Genomic DNA, 24,965 nt, shown 5'->3' on the forward strand with positions numbered 1-24,965 from the left:
CTCCTAAATACATGCAAGATATTATTATCAAACTTAAAAAAATTATATACATTTAATTTTTTCAACACAAATATTATAGATACAAGGCATATAGATTATTTTTTTTAAATACTACCTCCACCCCAAGCTTATCTAAGGGGAAAACTCTACATTTACAAACATATGTCTCAGTACTGCAATATTTATTTCCTTTTTATATAAAAAAAAATGTAATCACACTATTACATTTTTTTTTATTGATTCATGTTTTGTTAAAGATAATACATAATTTTGCAAAGTTTCAGCTTGATTCAAGAATGGGAAGTTAGATAAATAAGGTGTTCAAAATTTATACCAGAAAGTCAATATAAGCTTTGTAAAAAAAAAGAATATATAGGTCTACTATGAATATGTAAATGAACCGTGCATACTGTTTCCTAATTTTTTTACAATACTGAACAAATGCCTTTATGTTTAAAAATAAAAGTCCTAAGTTTTGTTTTTAAAGAAGTAGAAAAGAATTACAGAAAGTTAGTTAGTTTGATCAGCAATGTCATGGTGAAGTTAAATTTTATCTTGTTTAAGGAATGCAGCAAATGGAATGAGAAATATTTCACTCTCACAGTTTCTTTTTCAAACTAGATATTCTTTATCGCATTGAATTAGGTTTCTTTCATTTCTGAGATCCTACTATTCAAGTCTATGTAACACTTTCACAACGTTACATAATAGAAGGAAGATGTACCTAAGAATATTGGCTGATCCAACACTTATTATGATCATGGCTCTGGCAGTAATGTAAATGTCACGTATCAATTTAAATAAACCAAAGTCTAATTTAAAAAACTTAACATGTTTATGCCCAGTACCACACGTGTCAAAATTTCCCATGACGTAATCTGACACGTATCCATCAATAGCGTGACATCTGACAGGAAATAATTTGATTGGTTAAAGGCAACCGTCTAAGGAGGGGCTAAGGAAACGCGGGATCTAGAATGGGCAGTCAGGGAGAAATATTCATAGAGATAAGACATATTGGAGTTTTGAGTTATAACTTGCAGTGGCAAGTCTTGTATTTTATTAGATCTAGTATTATTCTGAATATATTTCATTATTGAGCTTTGAAAGAAAATATTTATTTGATACAGTCTATTTTGTATATTCTGTACATACAGTGATTCTTAGTTGTTGAATTAAAGTTCTGTATTTGAATTAAAAGGATCTTTGTTTATTGAATCTCTCAAGATAGCATTTAGATCTAGAGATATACATCTACAGAATCCCTGGCATGTCACAGTAACTTCTCTTAACATCTGACATCTCAAGAAAAGACTTACAACATATTAGCACATCTCAACAATCTTCAACAAGAGCACCTGTGACACATTCTAGCACTTCCAACAACTAGAGTACTGTGACAGTAAGCAACAGGAGGTATAATCTGCAACATTTATTTCAGCTGATCATCTCAATAACAGACTGTCGAGCTGAGTGGCATAAACCACGTGGCTACTTATCATGGGAGGATTGAATTCTAAACTGTTGTGTTTGCCTAGCACCCAAAGGCTGCATGCAAACTTCCCAGATATCCCCTTCCCCACAGGTCCACAAAAGAGATAGTACACTGAGCATCTTTATAGATGTGCTACATAAAAGTAATTTAAAAAAACAAAATCTATGACTAGCCTTAGTAAGTAATACACTTCAGAAAAGAAAAATAAAGTATTTAAAAGTAGTAGTCTAGACTCAGGGCGAATGTTTTTAGTGTCATTTCCAAATGAGTGTAAAAGTTTGAAGCACCATTTTGTTTTTTCCCTACATTTCCACACCACTCAGATCTCCCATCTTCAAGTGTTGACTAGTTCACTATCTGTAGCTTTTAAATGTTCTAAACAAATGTTTGTTTTGTGGTGTTATGACATGATTAGGAATTAGTTATTTGTTTCGGGAATAGGGTAAAGTTTTACTTAGCGACGATGACGTAAAGTTGGTTAAAAAACAAGAGCGCTCTAAGCGACGCAAAAAGAAGACGCTTCTTGTAGGGTAGTAGACTTGAGTACAATAGATATACGGATTTACGGACATAGCCGACATCGGACGATTCCCTTCTTGAGTATTAAATATCTTTATAGAACAACATATCAGCGTCGACTACATATTTGATTGTTTCGGCCTTTCGCCGGTGTTACTGAAGTAGTTGAGTTCAGCGTTACTTCCAGTCAGATCTACACTAGACATATTGCCAAGAAGCAACACTGCGCGGAAGCCTTAACAGTGGTCAGGAAAATGTGTGGGAGATCAGGTCTATAAAGTGCTGACCTCAATGTATTTACAACTACTCTTAAGAGAACAGCGAGTAAACTATACAACTAACAACTAGATAGTACACCATAAAGGGTTCATTATTAATAAAACATCAACACCGAACAGAACAAATCAAGAACTATAACACAAATTAAAGGCCAAAAGTGTTGATGAACAGAAATACACAGTTTGGTTAGTCTACAGTTTGATAGATTGCTGGCTGTTTTAGTTTTTTTAGATGCTGAAATGAAAGGGTTACCTCGGAGAAATATTGCTGAATTTCTTGAGATAATGAGCTCACTGAACTAGACCGTGACAGCTGGAACATTGGAACATCAACATTACAGAGGGGGGACAGTACAACAACAGGTCATATGATTATTGTACACAATACAGTTTAACATAGGAAATCAATACATGCAACAATTATACATTAGTTGAGTGGTTTGCTAAAAAGGGGTGCATCTGGGGGTACTTAATATTTAGAAAGAAATTTATTACAGATTGCATTTGCTAACTCTGCATCTTTCTTTATATGCAATGGGTCAATTGAGGTGAAATTGAATAAAGTCTGGAAGTAATCTTAGAGGTTGCTTGATATCATTCAAATATGAATCTTAACAGTTGTCTGATCTATTTTGAGCTTTCTTTTACCCTGCACCATCACTCCAGGATTCAAAAGTTGGCCTATACAGAATGTGGCCATGTAGCCTAAGATGTTAAACCACCATCAAGCTTTATGTGGAGGAAAGACAAGGGCAGTAAGTAGGCCAAGAATATTACATTTTCTCATGAGGCAAACTTTGTTCAAGACTTACTGTCAGAAAAATAGGAAGTGACTTATAAGAAGGTCAAATAATTCTAAGACTTCTAGATCTAACCAATCCTATCATAATATTCTTGCAGTGACTGCTAGCACTAGTTTCAATATGCTTTTTTTTTTAATTTCAAACTGATAGACCTAGCCTAGATATCTAGCTAGATATACATATACACACAATTTAAATTTGAAAAAAAGACATCAGAGTTTTAACTGAGGTATTAATTAAGTGTATAGATGTCACACACTCACAATAAAAAAAATGAATCATGTTTGCTTGCTCAAGATGCACCAACATTTGTCAATGAACAAAAAAAAACAAAAACGTACAGCTTTTTTCTTTTCTGGTACTAATATTTAAAAAAAAACTATATTCATTAAGTTAATTAATTATTATTCTATAATTACATTTTAAAATAATCTTTCTTAAATGTACAAAAAAAATATAAATATAATTTTCAGCCCTTAACCTTAGGGTCTAATATTTTCTTTTAAATGCAAGTAACAAGATTTATACTTCCTGATAAAATGATGTCTCATTTCATATTGCAACTCCCAAAAACAACTTTTGTATAAAAAAAAAAAAAAAAAAGAAAAGGAATTCCAGTGCCTTAAAGAAACATTTTATTTGCAAACCAAAGTGAAATAAGCTGTAACCAAAATGTTATTAAATAAAACAAAATTAATTTGGATCGAGAACAAAAATGGCTGAACAATATCCATAAAAGCTTTGTGGACAACAAATATAGTTTCACAGGAAAAGAATGAAATATCATCGCAGCATACCACTTGTTAAAAAGATGTGTTTAATAGATTTGTATAAAGAAAAATTTAGAGCTGTCTTGATGGCTCAAGAAATGGTAAGGGATGTTAGCAAATTAAGATATGAATTTTAGAGACTATTTTTGTTACTTTTTTAAACAGATTTTAAATATCTTTGATTTATTTAAAAAAAAAATAATATAAAGCAACATTAAATGATTTTTAACCATTTCTGAATAAACAAAAAAGACAATGATTATACAAGGCTATTTTTTTTTAACTCTTAACTTTTTCTTAAGCATAAAATTCAATAAATTTGCATGAAGACTGAATCTGATTTTCAAGCTATGCAATTTAAAAGCGGGAAAAAAAAATATGATTACACTTATTTGCTCACTTCCTAACCCATTTTGTAGGCCATTATGACTTTTGGGTTGCTAGCCAAGACACTAGACCTACTAAAGCTCTTACCTCATCTGTGCCTGGAGGTACACTCAACATATTACTGTTGTTATTGTTAGATGGAGGAGCTGTAGATACAATGTCAACATTTAGACTAGAACATTATGAGGACTGGTGCAATCAAATATTTTAAAAATAAAATCTCATTGAAAGTGACCTTATTTGCAAATGTTATTAACCACTTTCTTTAAATTATGCTGATTAGTCCTTTGTTGTTTTGTTTTAAATTTAAGCAACCTAACGAGATAAAACTAATCTTTAGAGAATTCAATATTTAAATGGCTGATTCCCCAACTAATGTTAGGTACCCATTAGAGTTGGGTGGACTCAAGAGCATGAAAAATCTCAGTCTTAACAGAGCTTTGAACCCAGACCCCCCTCAGTTCAGAAGCGAAGCACTTTACCACTCAGTCGCAGTGCCCCTATAAAATATAAAATCATTGAACAGAAACGATTGATCTGAGGTAAACATTTTATGTTACACTTGACTGAAACTAGTGTAAATGTATATTTTGTTTCTGTAGTTATGACGTTTGTTTTTTTAATGCACAAATTGTAAGTTGAAATTCCTCATGGAAAATAACGATTATTATTTTTATTTTTTTTATTTGCAACAAAATATTCTCTATTCCCTTTTTCATCATTCACTTGCTAAACACGGGCATATATATATATCTTTTAAGTCAAACACTAAAAAATGTATGAAATAAAATCATGACAATGATTAAAAGTAAGGTTAGAAGTACATTTTTGGCTACTAAATAAATGTATGGTCTAAGAGAGAGCTGTCAAGTTGTGGAGTTGAATATATTGCCATTATATATATATATTTATATCTTATCTTATATAATACAGACGTTACTTCAAAAAAGAAGATGATTACGTCCTACGCGTCATGAATTTAGTGATGCATATTAACCAATGACTTAAATTCTGCCAAGTCACTGGTTTTCCTGGATAGCTCAGGCAACCCATTCCATGCTGTAACTCTGCTTCCGCGCCACACTGATGGTGCACATCTGAGCACTACTAAACACTAGTAGTAGAAGACGTGTTTAGATAGGAAGAAGGACTGTTGCGAGCCGGCTAAAAGTCATGGGAGTCTGAACAGTCTGGTGCTGAGTGTTGTCCTGTGTGATACTAGGAAACTGTTTGGGAGACATGGAGTGACACTGGGAAGTGTGTGGGTGGTCTGTTCCGTGTTTGGTATGAAGTAGGACTCTTAGAACCTAGGACATATTACTCCCTGTGACTTTATAGTAGAAGTCCAAGTCTAACTAGTAACTATTACTATTTGTTGATGCTTATAGTAAATAAATACATCGTTTACTGTTGCCGACCTGCCTTTCATTGAGTGCCTGCCTTAGAGTTACAACATATATATATATATATATATATATATATATATATATATATATATATATTTATTTATTTATTTGAATTGATTATATTTCAATTGTAATGATTATTATCAGCAGTTTCATGGCTTTATATGACTTGAAACAGAGCAAAGCACTCACAAATCCAGGAATGACATTCTGAACACTTTAATCCTTAAATACAATTGGAATTATTGCACAAATTCAAATAGTAATGACTAAACACAATTGTTAGTCCAATCAGATGGCGTATTAAAAAAAAAAATTCTTTCTCTCAAGCTTTGTGACACTCATAAATCATAGTGAAATAAAATGTTCTGCTGCTAAGAGACTTTGTTTGATGACATGTTAATGATACTTAAAAAAAAATTTTTTTTTGCCATTGAAATCAAAATATACATTGATTAGAGAATTCACTGTAAGATATATGACTCTTTAGAGGCAGATGGTCAACCATTCAAGTACTACTTAGGACGTAATCATCTTTTTTTTAAAGTAATGTCTGTATTTTATAAGAAGATTAAGTTTATATCACTTCTTTAAAACTTTCACCCTAAACAGTGCAGCAGTACAATATTAATGAGAATTTTTCTATGAAAGGAAAGGAATAGCCAACATTATTTACAGAACACAATTTAGTTTCTAAGTAGTAAAACCTTACCTGCACCAGGTAGAAACACTTGTGGGGGTGCTGCAGGATTGTTTGCACTTGGTGGCATTGTGTTGAATAAATTCTGAGGTACTGGTTGAGGTTTAGGATTATTTACATCTACATACTGGGGCTTTGAACCTAGATCAATGAATAGAGGAGTCTTAACGTTGGACACTTTGCTAATTTAAACACTTCAATGACGTATCTTAAATGTTTAATAAATAAATGTCAAAATCTTTTAAATTTTAAGGAATACTTCACAAATTTTTATTAAAGACCTTTGAAAAAAAAAGTCTAAAAAACAAAGTGTTATAAAAAAAGAAAGGGTAGTGATATAAGGTGAATCATCCACCAAAGCTAATGACCACCTCCTGCCTGAAGCTATATACCAGTTGCTGGTATTGCCTCTCCTGTTTGTAATAATGGTTACGCCAAGCTCAGAATCTTAGCCACACATGCTGCTATTAAGAGTAGTATTCTGCCATGAAAACATGATGGGAACTGTGCAATTTAATGTCTGCTTCCAAAAGTTTTAGTATAAGCAGAAGAGTAAAAGAGTCCTGGCCGCAACTCTCAGGAGAAACTCTTTTTTCTCATTGATCATCCATCATTCACACCACCTTTCAAGATTTGATGACTAACTTATTGAATCTTCCAAAACTGAGGGCAAAAACAAAAATGAGAGCCATCCTTATTAGAGGTATGCATCAATGACACATGCGCAGAAGACACTCCAGTCATTAATGTTCTGTTTCTCCCAGGCTGCAAAGAGTATGGGCTAACTATTAGCACTAGTAAAACAAATGTGATGAGGCCACCTGCCACAACACCAGCCTCCATTCTCATGGATGAAAACAAGCTATATGTCGTACATGAGTTCTGTTACTTGGATCATGCAATCCAGGATGACCTGTCCCTAGAAAAGGGGATTAAAAAGCTGCATTGAGCTTTGCAAGAATGGAGCCATGAATTTGGGAAAACCAGGAATTGACCATAAAAATAAGAATATAGGTTTATAAGGTATTTGTCCTAAGTACTCCACTGAAAGGCAGCAAGTCATGGACTACTTAGTTAAATTCAATGAATTACATGGCCAGAAAGAGCACGTAGCACTAAGACATTTGCTCAAATAGGTGTTACCAGCATCCTCAGAGACATTGCATTGGTTTGGTCATGTCTACCTTAGGGAGGATGAAGATATCCTGAAAGTCATTCTCTATGGACAACTTGTGACGGACATAAGAAAAACTGGTTGCCCATACCTATGATATCTAGATGTAGTTTAATATGAACTAATAGCAGTGGACATTGATGTTGACCACTAGGAAGACATAGCCCTAGAATGTACACTGTGGACATTGATGTTGACCACTACGAAGACATAGCCCTAGAATGCACTATGTGGAGAGAGAGGACAAAGAACGCTACTGACAATGAAAAAGCAACTATCTCAGCTCTAGAACAAAAGTAAGCCTAATATGTCACGAGGAATTATTTTATCATACTATAAATATATGTAATCTATATATGCCTGTGTTGCCAATAAAGTAGTTAGTCTGAACTGAGATAAGGCACCATAACACTAGACAAACATTTACCTCATTGTTAATGTACAAATAATTAATTACAATATTACTTGAATTCAAATAGATTTTTTTTCTCAGATGAAGAAATAAAAAAAAACAATCATTTTTTCTCACCTATAGATTTTAAAGAGAACCTGTTTCCTGCAGAAAGCCCTGAGGGTGGAGGCACACCAGATGGAACAGCTTTACCTAACATTAAAAATATTGATGTAAATCAAAGTGTCATTAACGATTATATATCAATGTGGCATAATTTTTTTAGCTCAATAATTGTTACAGGCAAGAATATCCTTATCTATAATTTAAATTTTTAATAGAAGTACTTTTGCTTATATGCTTCCTATATGATTCTAATATTGAAGATGCATTTTATTTCTAATATACTTATAAACATGTGTTAGTTTTAATTTCTTCGATTAAAAAAAAAAATGTCTGTAATTGTTTTACGTTTTGTTTTTTTGTTTAAAACTTACACCTGCTTCTGACAGACAGCTATACTATTTTATTTTCATTAATGTCTCTATTGATATTTGACAGTTTTCATATAATTAAAAAAAAACTGTAAGAAAATGTATGTTACTAGAATGTACCTAAGAGATCTAAGTCTTTGGGTGGGGGAGGTGCTGTACTTTCTTCCTCTTCTGTACCGTCAGCATTCATCCATTTCTTTTTAACAGGATCCCAAACAATCTAAACAAAATTTAAGAAACTTGTACAGTAATAAAACTTCATTGGAGTATTATGAATGTGTAATTTAGAAATCTACAGTGAAAAAGTGTGTACATATATAAATGCACATTTATGAGGTGAAAAAAAAAAATTGGGGGGGGGGGGGGGGGAGAGAGAAGATGAACAAAAACTACAAATAAGTAAATGATTTTTTCAAAATATTATTTCTTCCATATAGTTTTTCAGTCTGCCCACTTTGAAGAAATGACTATACTATATATTTAATCTAAAGCCAATTTGTTAAATAACTAATTCTTTGAAAGTTTTGGGTAGAATAACATTTTAAAGTTTACGAGCAAAGAACAGAAGATCTCTGCATTTCCATTAGAATACTTTTAAAATAAGTTTTTAGTATGATTTTTCATCTCAAAAACACTATGGTCACAATAAAAACAAAAATATCTACAATTATCAATCTGCTGTTGGTATTCAACACCAATAGTTAGTTACTTAGTAAAAAAAAAAGATGCAAACTAAAAAAAATAACTTACAGCTGGGTTTTTATCATCAGGTAGGATCATTTCATTTTTTCCTTTACGCCCAAGTTTACTAAAGAGTCCACCAAACCAGCCATTGCCACTTTGTGGTGCTGAGCTTTTCTGCTGAGTAACAAAAGGTAAAAAAAACTAAGGTTACAATCAAGTGCATTCAACATTGAACAATGTGGGTTTAAACAGATGAAGTTCTTATATGAAAATTTAAAAAAAAATTATTTCATAGATAAAATTTAACGCAGGTCTATTAAATTATGATTCCCAAAAATATTAATAATACCTTATCCAAAGGTTTCCCAGAGCTCTGTTGCTGCTGCTGGGGTGTAGACTTGTAAGGTGCAGCCTTCACACTGCCTGTGCTACTCCCAGATGTAGTTCTCCTCCTCCTAGCTGTGCTTCCAGCAGAACTGCTGGACAGTGTTCTGTATCTATGTGGTGGAGCCACTACCTTCTGTTAATGATCAACAGGCAAATATGACAAGAATTTTAAAAACATTTCAACAAAAAATTGTGAACCTGTCCAACAGAAGGTCTAGTTGCTTATAATCTTGAATTGCAATAAGAATCCAGTTCTTTTAAGCTACATGGAGCAAGCTGGTTTAATGTTTTTTCACATTCTGGTGGGAATTTTTTTGAACTCTTGATTTACAGAATTTTCCCATACTCAGGAGATGTAACAGCGTTATTGTGTACTTCATGGGGAATGAAAAGACGAGATATATTACCATGGAGCAACCAGACAAACCAGTAAATTACAACATTGTTAGGTAATGTTAGCAAGCAAATATTAAAAGGAATGGCTCAACTAAAAGGCACAGGAAGCACAGGTTGAGCTATTTACAGAGAAATGACCATGCAAAACAAACTGGACAGTATCACTTTCCTTCCCAAAAAAGAGCAATCTACCTTCTTTCAGCTAAGAACATCTTCAAATTTTCAACTAAACAGAATCAACCCAACTTACCACACTGTAGACACTGCACCCACTATTAAAAAACTGTTAATCATACCGTCTTCAATACCCCAATTTAATTCCCCTCTGACAGACCCTATAACAACCCAGCATAACTAACACTGTATGGCATTGCGGAACAGCTAAGAAGAACAACTCGCATCTTTTCTATGGCACAGATAGCAAAAGAGCTTTCAGACGATGAAGTAAATCCCATCTGTTCCAGGATAATAAAGGTGGTTGGTCAAAGAATTAAGTGAAATCTTCAACTGCTCAGAGATTTATATCTTTAAGTAATGCAACAATGTTTGACACATGACTACTTATGACATTTGTTTTTCCCATCTGGAAAATCATGATTTTGCCCACCAAGATATGCAAGCCCTGCTGAGACCCTCAAAAATATAACAGACTCAGTTGCCACCACAGATGTAAGACCATAGTGGATTTAACAGAAAGAGTAAAAAAGATGTCAAGCTTAATAAAAACAAGCTTTAGTGGGGAAAAAAATGCTCAACAAAAAAACAGAATTAAACGAAAAAAATAAATAACAAAATAAAAACAATTGTGGAGAATAAGAATCAATCATTCATAGTAAATGAATTGAGTCTATGACTTATGTTGTAAGAAATATTAAAGATAAAGCTGTTTGACAGCTAACTAAACATTAATTCCAACCTAAAATGACTTTTAGCTCTTTACCTGTTGCCCAACATTGCCAAAATAATCAAATCCCATAGTGTTGCTGTTAGTCAGGGATTCATCATCATCATCCTCCTCATCTTCTTCTGTGGCCTCACTGGCACTAAAGCTGGCCCTAGGGGTTGGTTGCTGTTGGTTGCCATAACTGTTATGTGTGACTGTTTGGCTTATAGGGTTCCCTGCAGCTCCAGTAGTGCCTGATCAGTTGAGAAAATTAAATAATTATAGTCAGAGGATGAAATAAAGAATATATCCACAATTTAAGAATGAAATAAAGAATATATCCACAACTTTGAGGGATTTAAAGAATATATCCACAACTTTAAGAAACATTTTCTTTTTGCAACCACTAATAATTAGAATTTTCCAAGCAGAAAAAAATATCACTGCTGGTTTGAACAGTGCTTTTAACACCAACACCAATCGGAAAAATAGTTCTTATGTATGTTATATTTCTATTAAGTCTCTTGTTAGATTTTTATGTTGTGTCTTCTATTTAAGTGAATGTTTCTATTGTGTTGCCTTTATATGAGAAAAGAGTCCTTGTAATCACAACAAATTTCCATAAGGATCAATAAAGCAGTCTTAGTTTTAGGATGTTCAATAAAAGGGTGCATATTCAAATGTAATGCTCCAAACGTAAACAGGGTTATGAAAAATGGCATAATTTAGAGAAATATTTTACAAGTTATTTTCAGTGTCCATCTTTAAAAAATTAATTTTCCTTTAAATTAGAAACATAAGTAGGAAAGTTAGGTTTACTTCCTAACCATCTACTTTAGTTCAGCTGTATTTAAGAACTTGACCACTTGACTGCTACACTTCTTTGCATAAAAATATTAAGAATAGATTGAAAAGGATTCTATCAAACTTATTGAGTTTGATTTAATCAGGTTTAAAGAATAAACATTACAAGTATATGTGCCATAATTCAAATATAAATACTAAAGATTATTTTGTCTGAGGGTTATTTTATATGGCACTAAGTATTTCATTGATAAAAAAGTTTGTACTTTCCTTTTGTTTCTAATGTCTGAGTTCAAACATATGATGTAACTGATTACTACTAATAAAACAGTGGTAAATAAATTGTTTAACATTTGACCTTAAGAGAAAGGTCTTTGAAAAGCTTGTTACAGAATATAAAAGACAAAAATTTTGTCTATTAATTTCTACTTGCATATTTTTTTTTAACCAATGAATATTATTGTCAGTAAGTAACAAGTGACCAGCAATGCCATAACAATTAATATGCACACACAAATGTAAGGATACAAATTAAAAACAAATCATGTGTCCTTTATTTTTTAAAACTATTTTTGAAACAAACATCAAGAAAATATTTCATAACTACCCAAAAGTTTGCAAAAACAATAAGCCAAATGTAAATCACTGTATTTCACAGAAAATGATAAATTACACATACACACAATCAACAAGATAATTAAAAAGTAAAAATGAGTTAAAAATAAATGAAACAAACAAAAAAAGATACTAAGGAGAGAGATTGGATTAAGTTATAATTTTATTGAGTGAATAATATTTATATTTCCAACTACATTGAACTATATATATATAGTGTGCAGGAGGTAATAGAATATCAATAGCTTCTTGTAGAAAGAAAAAGGGATATCAAATTAAAAACTATAAAACCCACCACCATGAATTATATTGCTATCAGCCAATCTGGCAGAGTCTTGAAGTGTTTCTCTCTGGGTGACTTCCCCATGTGTGGCATGATAGCTCTCACCTGTAGACAGCTGGTGCTGTACTGTGGACTGCTCCTCAGGTTTGTGCTCAGTGTATGGTAGCTGTTGCAGTTGCTGCTGCTGTTCTGCATAACCGCTGTAGGAATAACCTACACCAGGACAAGCAAGGTTTTGTAAAGAATAATAGCCAAAGAGATACTAAGACTACGTGAAGACAAATTAATGCTTAACTCTTTCAACCAAAAAGGAAAAGTGGGTTAAATATCAAATGTACTATAAATACTCATAAACAATGCCAGATTTTTTTAAGAAACTGTGAGAAAAAGGATGAAGCAAGATAGTAACTTTTCAATTAACATGTCTATGTACACATTACTAAGAATACTTGTGACATATCATCTTTAGATCTTTCAATTTCATTATATATTACCAAATTCATCCTATACTTCATGTTAAACACATCTGGCATTGTAGATACAGTATCCACAGTAAATAAAACCTCAACCAGAAAATATGTATTTAATGTGATGATAAAAAAAAACTAAGTTAAAAATGTTTGCTAAAAACAAAAGAAAAAAAAAAAAAAAAGGAGAGGATGGCAACTTGTTACCCAATGTTTTAAAAAGTGTGAACAGAATAACTCCCTTGATTTAGTATACAGAGCACACCAGAAAGAACACAACTTGTCCCACTTGCTTTACTTTGCTTTTCAGAAAGATTCAAACTTTATGTTGGATAATTGCTCTTATTTTCTTCATATTGTCAAAGGCAAATTTTCTTTTGACTTAAATATTAGTAATAAAAATGATACTAGCACAATGTCTAGAGGGCAAAATGTGGACAAGTGTGATCTCCATATTTTAGAACAACTACTAAAGAGCAGGTTTTTTTTTTTTTTTCCATCTACAGACCCTCTTATTTACTCAAATCTTCTGAAGAATTGAGTTACAATGTTACTACATTATGCCTTCATGAAACAGATATCCTTAACAAACAAAACTGACTCTCATAAGGTTGAGAACTGCCTTTTGCAGTGCACTCAATTATTTTTATAAAGACATACCTTGTTGCTGCTGTTGCAGTTGCCAATGGGTGTAATCAAATGTCTGCTGACCATACAACTGAGGGTGGACGAAGGCATTATCTCCCTCCTGTAAATGAGAGGGATCCACAACAGGCTGACTGTAACCCTGGATGGTAGTTCCACTTTCACTAGCACTTGGAATGACCTGATAACTGTCATTGCCTGACTGACCAGGATAGAACTAAAAGTAAATCAAAATTTATTAAACAATGATTATAAAAACCATTTTCATTATAATGTTAGTACATAAATGCTAAAGAATTTGCAGTATTCACTAGTCAAAACGTCAAAGAAAAAAAAAACTTAAGCTTCCTCTAGCTACTAAAAGGCAGACTAGATTTTTTAAACTATATATATATTTTTTAGAAAACTTATTAGCAATAAGCTAATTTATTTTTTACTTAAATTTGTATGTGAGTTTTAAAAGGCCACTAAGAGCTAGGATAAAGAGGAAGCATCAAAGAATAATGGTCCAAACAATGAAAAAGATTTCTTTGGGTAAAAGTCTGATTACCTGCTGTTGTGTGTACACATCTCCAGACACAGCACTGGCTGCTTGCTGGATACTTGTGTCTCCATAGCCCTGCTGGTTGTAGTCCCCACTCTCACTGCTGGTCGTGGTCCCTGGGAAACCTGCTGGAGTAGCTGTCCCTGATATGGGCTGCAGGGACCCATCCTACAACACAAGCAAATCAATGTAGTAAGCAGGGGCCTTAGCATGTCAGAAGATTAATGGGTACAATTTAAAATAATTAAATGTATTTTAGATGAAACCGTAGATCTGAGTCACTAACCCTTAGATTTTTATGCCACAATTAATCCACATGTAGCAGTTATATGTAAAACAGTAAAGTAATCCTATCCATTTAACTAATAAAGAATACATTCCACTGTAATTTTTTCTTATATGTGTTGTTATACTGTAATCTTGTGTTTTTTTCTTCATTTTCATCATTAAGCTAATCTAACCTTCTATAACTTTTATAATGCTTTTGGCAGGATTATACTTTTTCTTTTCTTTTCATCAGTTTTATAAAGACATTAAAATGTCTTTATGATAACACCAAATATTACCAACTACTTTATCACTAAGTGAACAATCACTATTATGTAAGTACCAGAATTAAGGCAAAGAAAAAAAAAAGTCATACAGCAAAAGCTGAGCATATTTTATTCAGCTGTTGAAGCCAAATTGGATCCTCAGCATCTTCACTTAGCTGCAGGCGCTGTGGGTCTGAAAATTTTAATCTGTTGGCCAACTGTTAGAATATAACCAAAAAAAAAACTCTGCTAAAAATGCATTAAAGAAGGAAAATAGAAATAGTTTAAGAGTAAATGAGACAGTTATAAATGGGACAAAACTTTGATGAGTAAATCTAGTGGCGGAGAACAGAATCTAGGATGGTTTGCAGAAAAGAGAAGCAGACAAGTGGGCTCAGTAAGAACAAGGCTGTGAGTGATGTTACTTTTAAGATAGTTCCCTCACTAGTGTTTTAACAAACATTAGAGAAATTAGCTTTTAAATAATAAATGTTGATGTGAATACAAATTATGATAGTTATGATATAGCAATTAATAAATGTGGTATCAGCTAAAAACTAATTCTCAGTCATCACATTGAGTAAAGTGTTATAAAAGTGGATATCGTTGAAAATATATTACAAGCAAAGTATTAGTTCTGTAAGCCATATCATCATGAACAAGTTACATTATAACAAATAATATCATCAGTAAACAAGTTTAAATATAATAAAAGAAAATGATAGCAATTTTTCTTAGCAAATAATTCCTATTCAAAGTATATTTGAATGTCATGGGGCCCAGGCTCTCACATTGAGGAAGATTATGCTAAACCTGATATTTGTCCGGGGAAGTTAAGATACTTGCCATTGTGCTGGTTATAATGAACAACTTACCCATTGCACTAAGCCTATAAGGGATACTGCAAGTATGCAAGTATGTAATTAGGCTAGAAAGATGAAGATGTGTCATGACCCCTGAATTCTCAAGAGAATTCATTTAACATAGCAATGGAATGGATCCAATTGAAAAAGTAAAAGAAATAAAAAGGTCATAAATATAAGAAAGAAGAAAAAAATACAGGCAAAACTTTAAAAGGGTAAGCTGCTTAACAAAAATATGAGGTTCAGAAGGATTTAGTTTGTCTTGAAGATCACAGGAAGCAAAAAATATAGTAAGGGAAAAGAAAAAAAGGCATACTTTGCATAACAGGTCTGAGTAAAAGTATACTTTGCTATCATCATTTACCATGACAAAAGATAAATTATAACTATTTCAAATAATGCAATGTCAATATATACCTTGACACAAGATCAATTATAAATGTTGCAAATAAAACAATCTGAAACAAAGCAATCCAATCTACAACTCACCTGATAAACAAGTTGAACAAAAGAAGGTTGGAACATGGTGGGGTACTGTTGAATGTTGGTGGATATTACCTCTAGGTAGTGTAAGGCTTCAGAGGACATACCATAGTCCACAAGACGACAAGCATAAAGGTATTTATACAACTGTCAACAAAACGTAACAAAATTGTCTGTTATTTATCTCTTGACTTGAATGCAGAATTTTTATAAGAATGAAGAAAGCAACTTTAGGAATCTACTTACAATTAAAATAGAAATACTACATTTTTAAACAATATTTGAAAAAAAAGTCTTAAACTTTACTAAAGAATTTTGTCTACATAAACAATATTTATAATAATTTCCTTAATGAAATTATTAGATTAATATTTTTAACATTAAATTTTCAATGCAATTAATGTTGTTCAAAATTTTGAACAAATAAAGTATCAACATACTTATTTTTTAACTCCAAAATGTGAGAGGTAAGAACACTACACTTTTTTTTTCTTTTCATTTTGTTTGTTATATTATATCTCCATACCCATTAAAATTGATAATGAAAATGTACACAAAATTATATATTTTGAAGAGTAAATTAAAAAACATTGTTTGTATCAACGTTAATGAAAAATGTAATACACAATTGAGGGTTGTTTCTTTATTCCTTACCAACATCATAATGAATACTTTTACCTGAAAATGTGGCAGAAAGAATCCAGCATTCCCCAACATTTGTGCATACTCAAATACTTCTGTACACTGTATGGCTTCATTGGTGGCAAACTCCTCCATGGATAAACTATTGAACAAACAAAAAAAATGTGTATATTTTTTGAAAACAGTAACCTCTGCAAGTCACTTTACTATAATTAGGTTTTTATTTGAAAATAATTCAAACTGAGTAGAATCTTCATCAAAGTCTCTCAGTAAACTTACTTGTGACTAGAACCAATAAGAACCAGCTTGGAAGTCTTCTTGTTGAAAGTTCCAAAAGAGACCTGAGCCATCAAGTAACAGAAGTGACTGGCATGGAGAAATCCTCTAGAGGCTGATGAGAACATGATATTGTATAGCATTGTAATTAATAAAACTGAATCTACATAAACAATATAAAAAGAGTTTAGCTTACAATATTTTTTTTATTACACTGGTCCAACATAATTATATGAACAGTTCCTTCCAAAAGAAGGTACAACAGTAGATGACTCACCCAAAGTGTCACCTAGTGTTGAAATACTCTTACGATCTATATCACTCCTTGAAGTCTGATTGGATAAAATCATAGCTAAATGTGGCCGCCAGTCACCCCACCTTTCATCAACCACACACTGAAATTAAAAAAACAAAACAAATACATTCATATTTAACCTAAGTGGTTAGATAGTTAAGATATAATAAAATATTTTAGCACTAGCCACTCAGCTTTTGGTCAAAATTTTGTGACTAATATCCTAACCAGAGCACATCATCACCAGAAAGCTTCTTAAACATTAATTTATTCATCTGTAAAAAAATCTGTATTGTTATAACCCTATTGGCGGCGCGATAGGGTTAACTATAGGTTCAGCTGACACGCATGAACTTAGGAAAATCCCTCAGGTCAACGGCTGTCGATGGACAAGGGACAGTACTGCTAGTACACGCAAGTATGACCTGTGATATGGTCATGTGATCAAAATCCTTCACAGACGAGAGACAGCATGTAAGAAAGAGGCGTTGAGTCCAGGACAGCAAGGCAGTATGGACGGTACCGTATAAAGTGAGTCCTTGAAGAAAATGTAGCTGTATGAGTCAAGAAGTAGACAGAGAAAGACTTGTGTTTAATAGGCAGTTCTATAGTGTTAAATTTGAAGTGAGTGAAGCCAATAGTGTTTTATTGGTTGTTGATGTATTTGTCATTAAACCGCCACATTGTTACTTGAAACTCTTGTTGTTCTTGTGTTAGATGTGCTGTGTTGTTTAGCAGTGTTTACAGAACACCTAATTAGGAGAGAGAGAGAGAGAGAGATATAAGCGTAACAGTATAAAAAGCATATAAATTTGTTTGTTATATATATGATGAACCATATTCTTACTGTGACTGCTGCAGGCTGTCTTCCTGACATGAGTTGATACAATGTCTGTAGTGGATCATTGATACGCATGGCACTATTGGCAAATCTGAAGAATTAACCATTAAAATGTTAAGTTGAATAGCTTTTCATGTGAATATTTACAGTTCAAAACTTCATGTAAAGTGTTTAAAATCAAGATTTGAACAAAAGAAAATATTATTGAGTCATTTCACCTGGTCATGACATTAGCATGAGTTCTTGTGTCCATCTTACTGGCTAAGAATAAAGCATGGCCCCATAGGTGATTTTTCATAGCACACTCCAAGGCATCCTGCAATCAGCACACAAATAAATGTAGAGCTAATGTTCAACAATCATATTGTTCTATAAGGACAAAGAAAACAAAACTTCAACAAGGACAAATATAGTTCTAGCACTCACTTTTTTTCTGCCATACAGCAAGAGATGCCTGAACCTGTCAATCCAACGCTCCCTCTCCACTTCAGCTGTCATAATGACAGTCCTGTCCGATGTGACTTTTATAGCAGGAGAGTCTCTAGCACTGCTGTTGTTGTCCTCATCTTCCTCCATGCCATCCTGAGTCTGGGAAACCTTCATCCCCTGCAGACTGTACTCATGTGTCATTGGCTCGTGGCCTTCAAGCAAAAGATCAGACAAGTCTGTACCTACCACCAACTGAAAAGACAAAAGAAATTGTAATAATGTCCACATAATTACTTCTTTGTTAAAGCAATAATACTGATAAGAGACTTTGTAAGTGAAGCAGATTTTAATGATGGAAAAAAAAAAGTAGTTTGACCTGGAAATAACCAATATCCCAGCATAATAATAATTAGACATTTTGTAAGTGAAGCAACTGTTTATGCTGTGTTTTTATATAGGGGCATAGTGGCTTGAGTGTTTTTAATTTGCTTGTAAGTTACTAAAAATTATTATCTTTTAAATGATATTTCTTTAAAAAAAAAGGTTATTTCCTTTTATTGATATTCAAACAGATTTAGCCTTGAAATGTCCTAGTTGATGGATTATTGATGATGCATAATAAGAGAAAAATTGGTTAAACACATTACTAGAAAATTAAATTAAAAAAAACTAGTCGACCAGCGACGTAGCATATGCCGCTATTTTGCAGGGCCGGCCTTAGGCCACTGCAACCAATACGACCGCAGTGGGCCCCGAACTTTCATAGGGCCAGCACTAATTCTAGGTGTATAAATTATTAAATTAAACCATTGTATAACCTATAACAGATTTTCCGCGGCCTCCTGTTGATTTACCAGGAGCTCCTGGAAATCTCCTGAAATTGCAAAATATACAAAAAGTCCTGGAAATATCTGGAAATTATTAAAATCTTTTGAAAACTCATACAAATCTCCTGAAATATAGATAAAAATTGTCATTTTGGGGTGTCATTATGGCATTATGCAAAACCCGTAATTGTGGAATCTAGTGAAAGAAGCTTCTCGTGCCTCAAACTAATGAAAAATTACTTGAGGTCAACAATTCTCATAGATAGATTGAAACATTTGGTAATTCTTGCTATTGAGTGTGATCTATGTAGTAGTGTAGTAATTCTGTGCATAATAAAAAATGAATAAAATGCAAAGAAGAATATATTTTCTAATATAAACTCTTAATTTTCACATATTATCCGTATCCTTACCCAAACTGGGCTCCGCGATATCCATTTCGCATTGGGCCCCACAATGGTTAAGTCTGGCCCTGCTATTTAGTGACGGGTGAATACAGGTAGATTACTTGTTCTCTTTCCATGACTTTTTTTTTTTTTTTTCGCCTAAAATATTACGTGGGGTAACTCTAGTCTTACAGAAATAAACGAGTGATCTTTCCATTTCTTGGTGTCCAAACTCTTGAGCCATGAAGCGAATTATATATATAGATAATGATAAAGAACTTGCCCCATTTTGTTTAATTAATAATTCCAAAAATCTCCAAAGCAACTGGGCAGATTCTCTGTCAAGCAAGCTGACATTCTCAGCACATGAAGCAGCTTTCTGTTGGCAAAACAAAAGGACATCTTTCTTATGGGTGTTGGTCCTGTAAAAAAAAAAAAATATATTTTTCAACCTAGAGTAAGTATCACTAGAAGAAATAGAATCATCCAGAATCCTAAAAACATAAGATAAAAGTTCAACATTTAACATTTAACAGTCACTTACTTAGTAACAGGACTGATTTTTTAACTTCAATATACCATAAAATACTTTGTAATAAAAATGCTAAGATATCTCTGTGTTAGTGTGTTATAACTAAACATGATTGCTAAAATAATGCAAATTAAGAAAAAAAGAGAAAGAGAATGTTAAAATAAAAGTTTAACAAACTAATAAATTTAACAGCAAATCGTTTTCTATACCACAATGTAATGTTTACCTGGTCAAGGGTCCAGGGTAGTGCTTAAACTCTTCAGCTTCAGGGCAGCTTTCCAAAAGTATCTGAATGTCCTGCACTTCCACAATGGCAGGCTGACCATCAGCAGGTCGGTTTGGATGGACTTTCACCAACTGACCATTGGGACCAAAGGAGGCCCTAGTGTGAGGGTAAGAATATTTTGGTGGCGTCAGTCTGCCCTGGTCATATCCTAGTTCACAAAAATGTCAATGTTGAGGATTATTCATTAAAAATGATTTTAAAAAAATGAAACACTATATTAATACAGTTAAGTTTTTAAGAAAGAGATAGAAAAGGTAGAAAAGAAAAAAAAAGGAAAATCTTAAAGAACTTGAGAATAATTATCATACTTTCCATTACCAATAAGTATTGCTAAACTCCTTTATAACACTGAGATCAGCCTGCTAAGTCAAACAAATGTCATAGCAACACCAGGTTTTCTTGACTCACCCATTTTTTTGTATTGGAGATTTTCATCTAATGTGGTTAAATAGAAATAACCACCTTTTTGGTGCATACAGAGTAGACTGTAGGAAGTGTTGATCAACTATGTATTTTTTAAAAAGTTAACGATAATTTTTGTTGGCTTTTTTCATCAAATTACTAGGCACAATTTAATTTGTATTATTTGGATACCAACAGTGATCTTTCAATATGGAGTCCTAGAGATTCAAGGTTTAAAAAAAGAATGATTTTACTTTAATTGAATGATACTTTGAGAGATCAATTGATTAAAAAAATCTTTTGCTTTTCATTACATCTAGAGCTTGAAAGACAATAAGTAAAAGGGAGGGGGGGGGATATGACCACCAGGAGCTCAGGACATTGGGAACAGTTGGTTTCAGAGGCCTAGGGCTGGTAGGGTTAAAGTATGTAAACTGAATCTTACATATCAAAATACAAACAAAGTAGAAATTACTTTGTGTAAAATTTATCATAAAAGTGCTCTATTACATACCAAAAAAAAACATTTTTTTATACAGAGACAACAAAGTTTAGGCCTACCTTGATTTAGTGCCTCCTCATAACCAGGATATCCATAGCGGTAAGAGTATGGATCGTATCCATATCCCACCTCATAGTAAGGATCATAGCCTGGATAGCCATATGCCCTGTAATAATCTTGGTTATAGTCAGTTCGACTTGCAGGCCTTGAGCTGCGACCATAATAATCTGGACTGTTTGTAGAATAAAAAGTTGTGATCAAGTTGAATGAGATAAACATATATTGGAACAAACAAACCAGTGCTTAACCAAAACCAAAGATGTAACCAAAAAAAATGTTGATTTATTTTTTAAAAAAGTCTTTTGGTTTAGAAATAAACTAATATATATATATTTTTATATCTAAAATTGTTTTAAAAAAAAATTAAAAAATTAGAAAACAATTAGTGAAAAACTTTTTCAAACAGGATCAAATATTTGTAATACTAATGAGTAAATATAAAAAAAAAAAAAAAACTCAGAACGTGACCCAAAAAGTTAATTGATCAAGATCTTTGTTCAAATATAGATGTTACTACAAACAAAAGTGTGTTTTTAATTAAAAAATAAAAAAGGTAATAAGTTTGAAAACATTACTATTAAACATAAAAACTAAAGTGGGTATGACCAATAAAATGCAAGAATTTTTTAAAATTTATCCTTAAGATAGTGTATTGTGAAGTAAATAGGATGTGCTGTAAAAAGATGTAAGACGATGTGCTGTAACATAATATAATGAGATTAATTAATTAATACAATTAGATATATCTATTATTCAGAGTTGCTAAATGTTTATTCCTATTCATTTATAACAAATTTTTTGTTTGTTTAGTTCTATAATCTTTTTTTTTTTTTTTTAAATCTAACAATATTTCACAGTTAAACTAATTGAAACCTTTTTTTTTTCAGTTAACTTTTTGTATTTTTTGTTTGTTTAGACAGAGTTAGTAATTCAAAAGATGGTGCTAAAATGCATAAAAACAACATTCTCCTTCATGCTTCACTATTGTTAGTAGTACAACATTTGATTTATTGCCAGAACACACAATAGAATATCTGTTGACAGACATGCTTCATTCATACTATCATTAGATAGAACTATTACAACTCCTTTCTCACTTTTACTCAATCAGAGTACAGAAATATTTCTTCAGCAAACTACCAAATTAATGATTGCATAAGAAAATCCTTGTCAAGTATAGAAGCTAACTGAAGGAAACAGCACTGCTTGAGAATGGTTTGATTGTCCCACTCTTGCTTATTCATTGCAGACAAAATGCAACTTTGAATATTTTGTTTGATTATTATCTTTAATGTTGTCAGATCAAAATCTTGTGCTCAATTAACTTAATATGCATATGTATAAGCAACTTTTTTCTTTTGAAGTCACTACTATCTTTTCTAAAAAGAACTTTTATGAACATAATGACTGATGCAGGAGAAAAATACTTTTTTTTCTCTAACTTCTTTCAACTGTTTTTCTGGGACAGAAATCTGAAACTTGACTTAAATTCTTTCACTATATGTTAGGATTTCTAAATAAACATATAATTTAAGTTTCACTACATTTGTTTATCACTACTGCACTATTGAAAGTTATAAGATTAGAAGCATCTACTATTTTTTCTATGCATATAAATGATGTATGTAAATGCAGATATGTATCATACCTGGGTACCTCTATTTGTTTGGTTGTATTTTGTATCTTCTGGGGTTTTTCTTATTTTGTGCATAGACTGAATTTATTCACATTTTTCAGATGGTATTTACCTATATTTAAAAAATGTGGATTGTTTATTTTCCTAGCATCCACAATTGTTATCTTAACATATTGATAATTAATCTATGGCGTATAAAACTTTAAAATCATATCTATTAGTCTGCTAAAGTTAGAATAAAATGATGAAATAATAATTCAGAGACCCTACAAAGCTTTTTTTTTTTATTAAGAGTTTCTTTTTTTACATTTTCCAATAGTAGCTTAAAATAGTTATGAAACTAGTAAAGCCATTAAAATAATATGGAAACAGTAATCTCAGGAGAACTTTCTATTGACTATTGCCAAGTAAAATTAAGAGGTACCTAAGTCTGAACAAAATATTTGATATAAATAACTTCTATATAAATAAACAAAATGAGTTATTTGTACTTCCTATGTTAGGCTACTTTTCTGGTGTGAAACTGAATGAGATCTATAATACACTATTTTTACCCAGGCGAAGGTGTAATCCTGGGAGCGGGAGAAGGGCCAGTGCCTGGACCAGGAGATGCCGATACACCTGGTGTGTTTCCTCTAGACTGGCTGCGACTGCTTGGTCGGTCTGCCTCTTGGCGGCTGGTATTCCCAAGTTTTGATTGTTGCTGCTGCTGTAGTTGCTGATAGTACTCAGCATGCCTAGTCAAACACATTCAATCAGTGGACAAGACAATAATGAAAGCAACACTTGTTAAAAGTGACAATGCTGGGATGCTAAGGATGAATACAATGTCTAGCAATGAAATAGGGCAGGCAAGATGACAAAAAATAAAAGGAATAATACAAGTTAATAGGTCACTAAACTATTTGTGTGGTATCCATAATTTGAGCTTTTAGGGATAGCTACTTGAATTTTTTTTTTAAATACCACTTGATGCACACACAAAAAATAATTACTTAAACATGGTAATGATACTTTGGTAAATTTGTAACATTTTTACAATAAAGCCTTAAAGCTTTATTATGGATTCCTAACCAAACTATATTTGTCTAATGTTAAAAATTAGTCATTAATAGGAAATCTTATCCCTTGATGACCAAATTTTTTTTTTCTCAAAATTCAGTTGTGTTATTTTTTTTTTAAGCCTTAAATTAAAAAAGAAAATATTACAATTTAAAATTCATGTTCTTAATACAACTAAAAAAAAAAAAAGATTTTTCTTTTCATTTTCTTTAAAATATCACTGAAATGCACATGATAAACATTGCTATTTTGGGATTTTGACACTTGCTATGATCTACAATGTATTAAGGGCGGCTTTTGGTTACACATGATTTCTGAGACCTATTAACTTTGAATGTTTCTTTAGGAAATAATGTGAATGGCATGAAATAATAAGGATGATGACCAGTGGAAAAACAACAAAAAGAAACATACTACAAAATCTAGATCTAATTAAATACCATTGGCACATTAGAAAAAAAACAACTTGACATTTAAGTTTTAGATCCTTTTTTTTTTTAAATTTAAATAAAAAAAATAAATAAAAACGAAAGTGTGTTGGATTTTTGTACGGTAAAAAAGCCAACAAAAAAAAAAAGATAATTAAAAACAAGACAGAAAAAGGAACAAGAATAACAAAGAAGACTGAGAACTCAATTCACTAAGATTCAGTCGGACTTAAAGTACCATCTGTCTCTTTCTTCATTGTAGTAGTCCACATTTCTATTATAGCTTTCATATCCATAGAAAAAACAGTATAAAACCAATAGCCAGATATGCACAAAAGATCATTATCTATGCATCAG

The 24,965-nt window shown here is 32.2% G+C and overlaps 1 protein-coding gene across 9 annotated transcripts in view; it reads right to left on the bottom strand.

Annotated features, from left to right (window-relative positions):
• LOC106080064 (protein transport protein Sec16A-like) overlaps positions 1 to 24,965 on the bottom strand; it is a 43,402-nt gene that overhangs the window by 5,904 nt on the left and 12,533 nt on the right. For 2 of the 9 annotated variants that reach the window (XM_013241360.2, XM_013241359.2), the window contains exons 7-29: positions 23,673 to 23,855; positions 21,482 to 21,654; positions 20,459 to 20,666; positions 19,984 to 20,122; positions 18,485 to 18,739; positions 18,277 to 18,374; positions 18,065 to 18,149; positions 17,200 to 17,317; positions 16,926 to 17,037; positions 16,683 to 16,788; positions 16,011 to 16,151; positions 14,769 to 14,876; positions 14,132 to 14,293; positions 13,597 to 13,798; positions 12,482 to 12,682; positions 10,825 to 11,021; positions 9,451 to 9,621; positions 9,168 to 9,278; positions 8,538 to 8,637; positions 8,062 to 8,136; positions 6,371 to 6,499; positions 4,340 to 4,398; positions 2,546 to 2,605 (exon numbers count right to left, since the gene is read on the bottom strand). In XM_013241360.2, the coding sequence (XP_013096814.2) occupies positions 2,546 to 2,605; positions 4,340 to 4,398; positions 6,371 to 6,499; positions 8,062 to 8,136; positions 8,538 to 8,637; positions 9,168 to 9,278; positions 9,451 to 9,621; positions 10,825 to 11,021; positions 12,482 to 12,682; positions 13,597 to 13,798; positions 14,132 to 14,293; positions 14,769 to 14,876; positions 16,011 to 16,151; positions 16,683 to 16,788; positions 16,926 to 17,037; positions 17,200 to 17,317; positions 18,065 to 18,149; positions 18,277 to 18,374; positions 18,485 to 18,739; positions 19,984 to 20,122; positions 20,459 to 20,666; positions 21,482 to 21,654; positions 23,673 to 23,855 (3,193 nt within the window). Of the gene's footprint in view, positions 1 to 2,545; positions 2,606 to 4,339; positions 4,399 to 6,370; positions 6,500 to 8,061; positions 8,137 to 8,537; positions 8,638 to 9,167; positions 9,279 to 9,450; positions 9,622 to 10,824; positions 11,022 to 12,333; positions 12,683 to 13,596; positions 13,799 to 14,131; positions 14,294 to 14,768; positions 14,877 to 16,010; positions 16,152 to 16,682; positions 16,789 to 16,925; positions 17,038 to 17,199; positions 17,318 to 18,064; positions 18,150 to 18,276; positions 18,375 to 18,484; positions 18,740 to 19,983; positions 20,123 to 20,458; positions 20,667 to 21,481; positions 21,655 to 23,672; positions 23,856 to 24,965 lie in introns of those variants that run through there. The other 7 variants (XM_056039957.1, XM_056039956.1, XM_013241363.2 and 4 more) reach the window with 6 other exon arrangements.

This window comes from Biomphalaria glabrata, chromosome 9 (genome assembly GCF_947242115.1).
Source record: "Biomphalaria glabrata chromosome 9, xgBioGlab47.1, whole genome shotgun sequence".
Classification (NCBI taxonomy): Eukaryota; Metazoa; Mollusca; class Gastropoda; family Planorbidae; genus Biomphalaria; species Biomphalaria glabrata.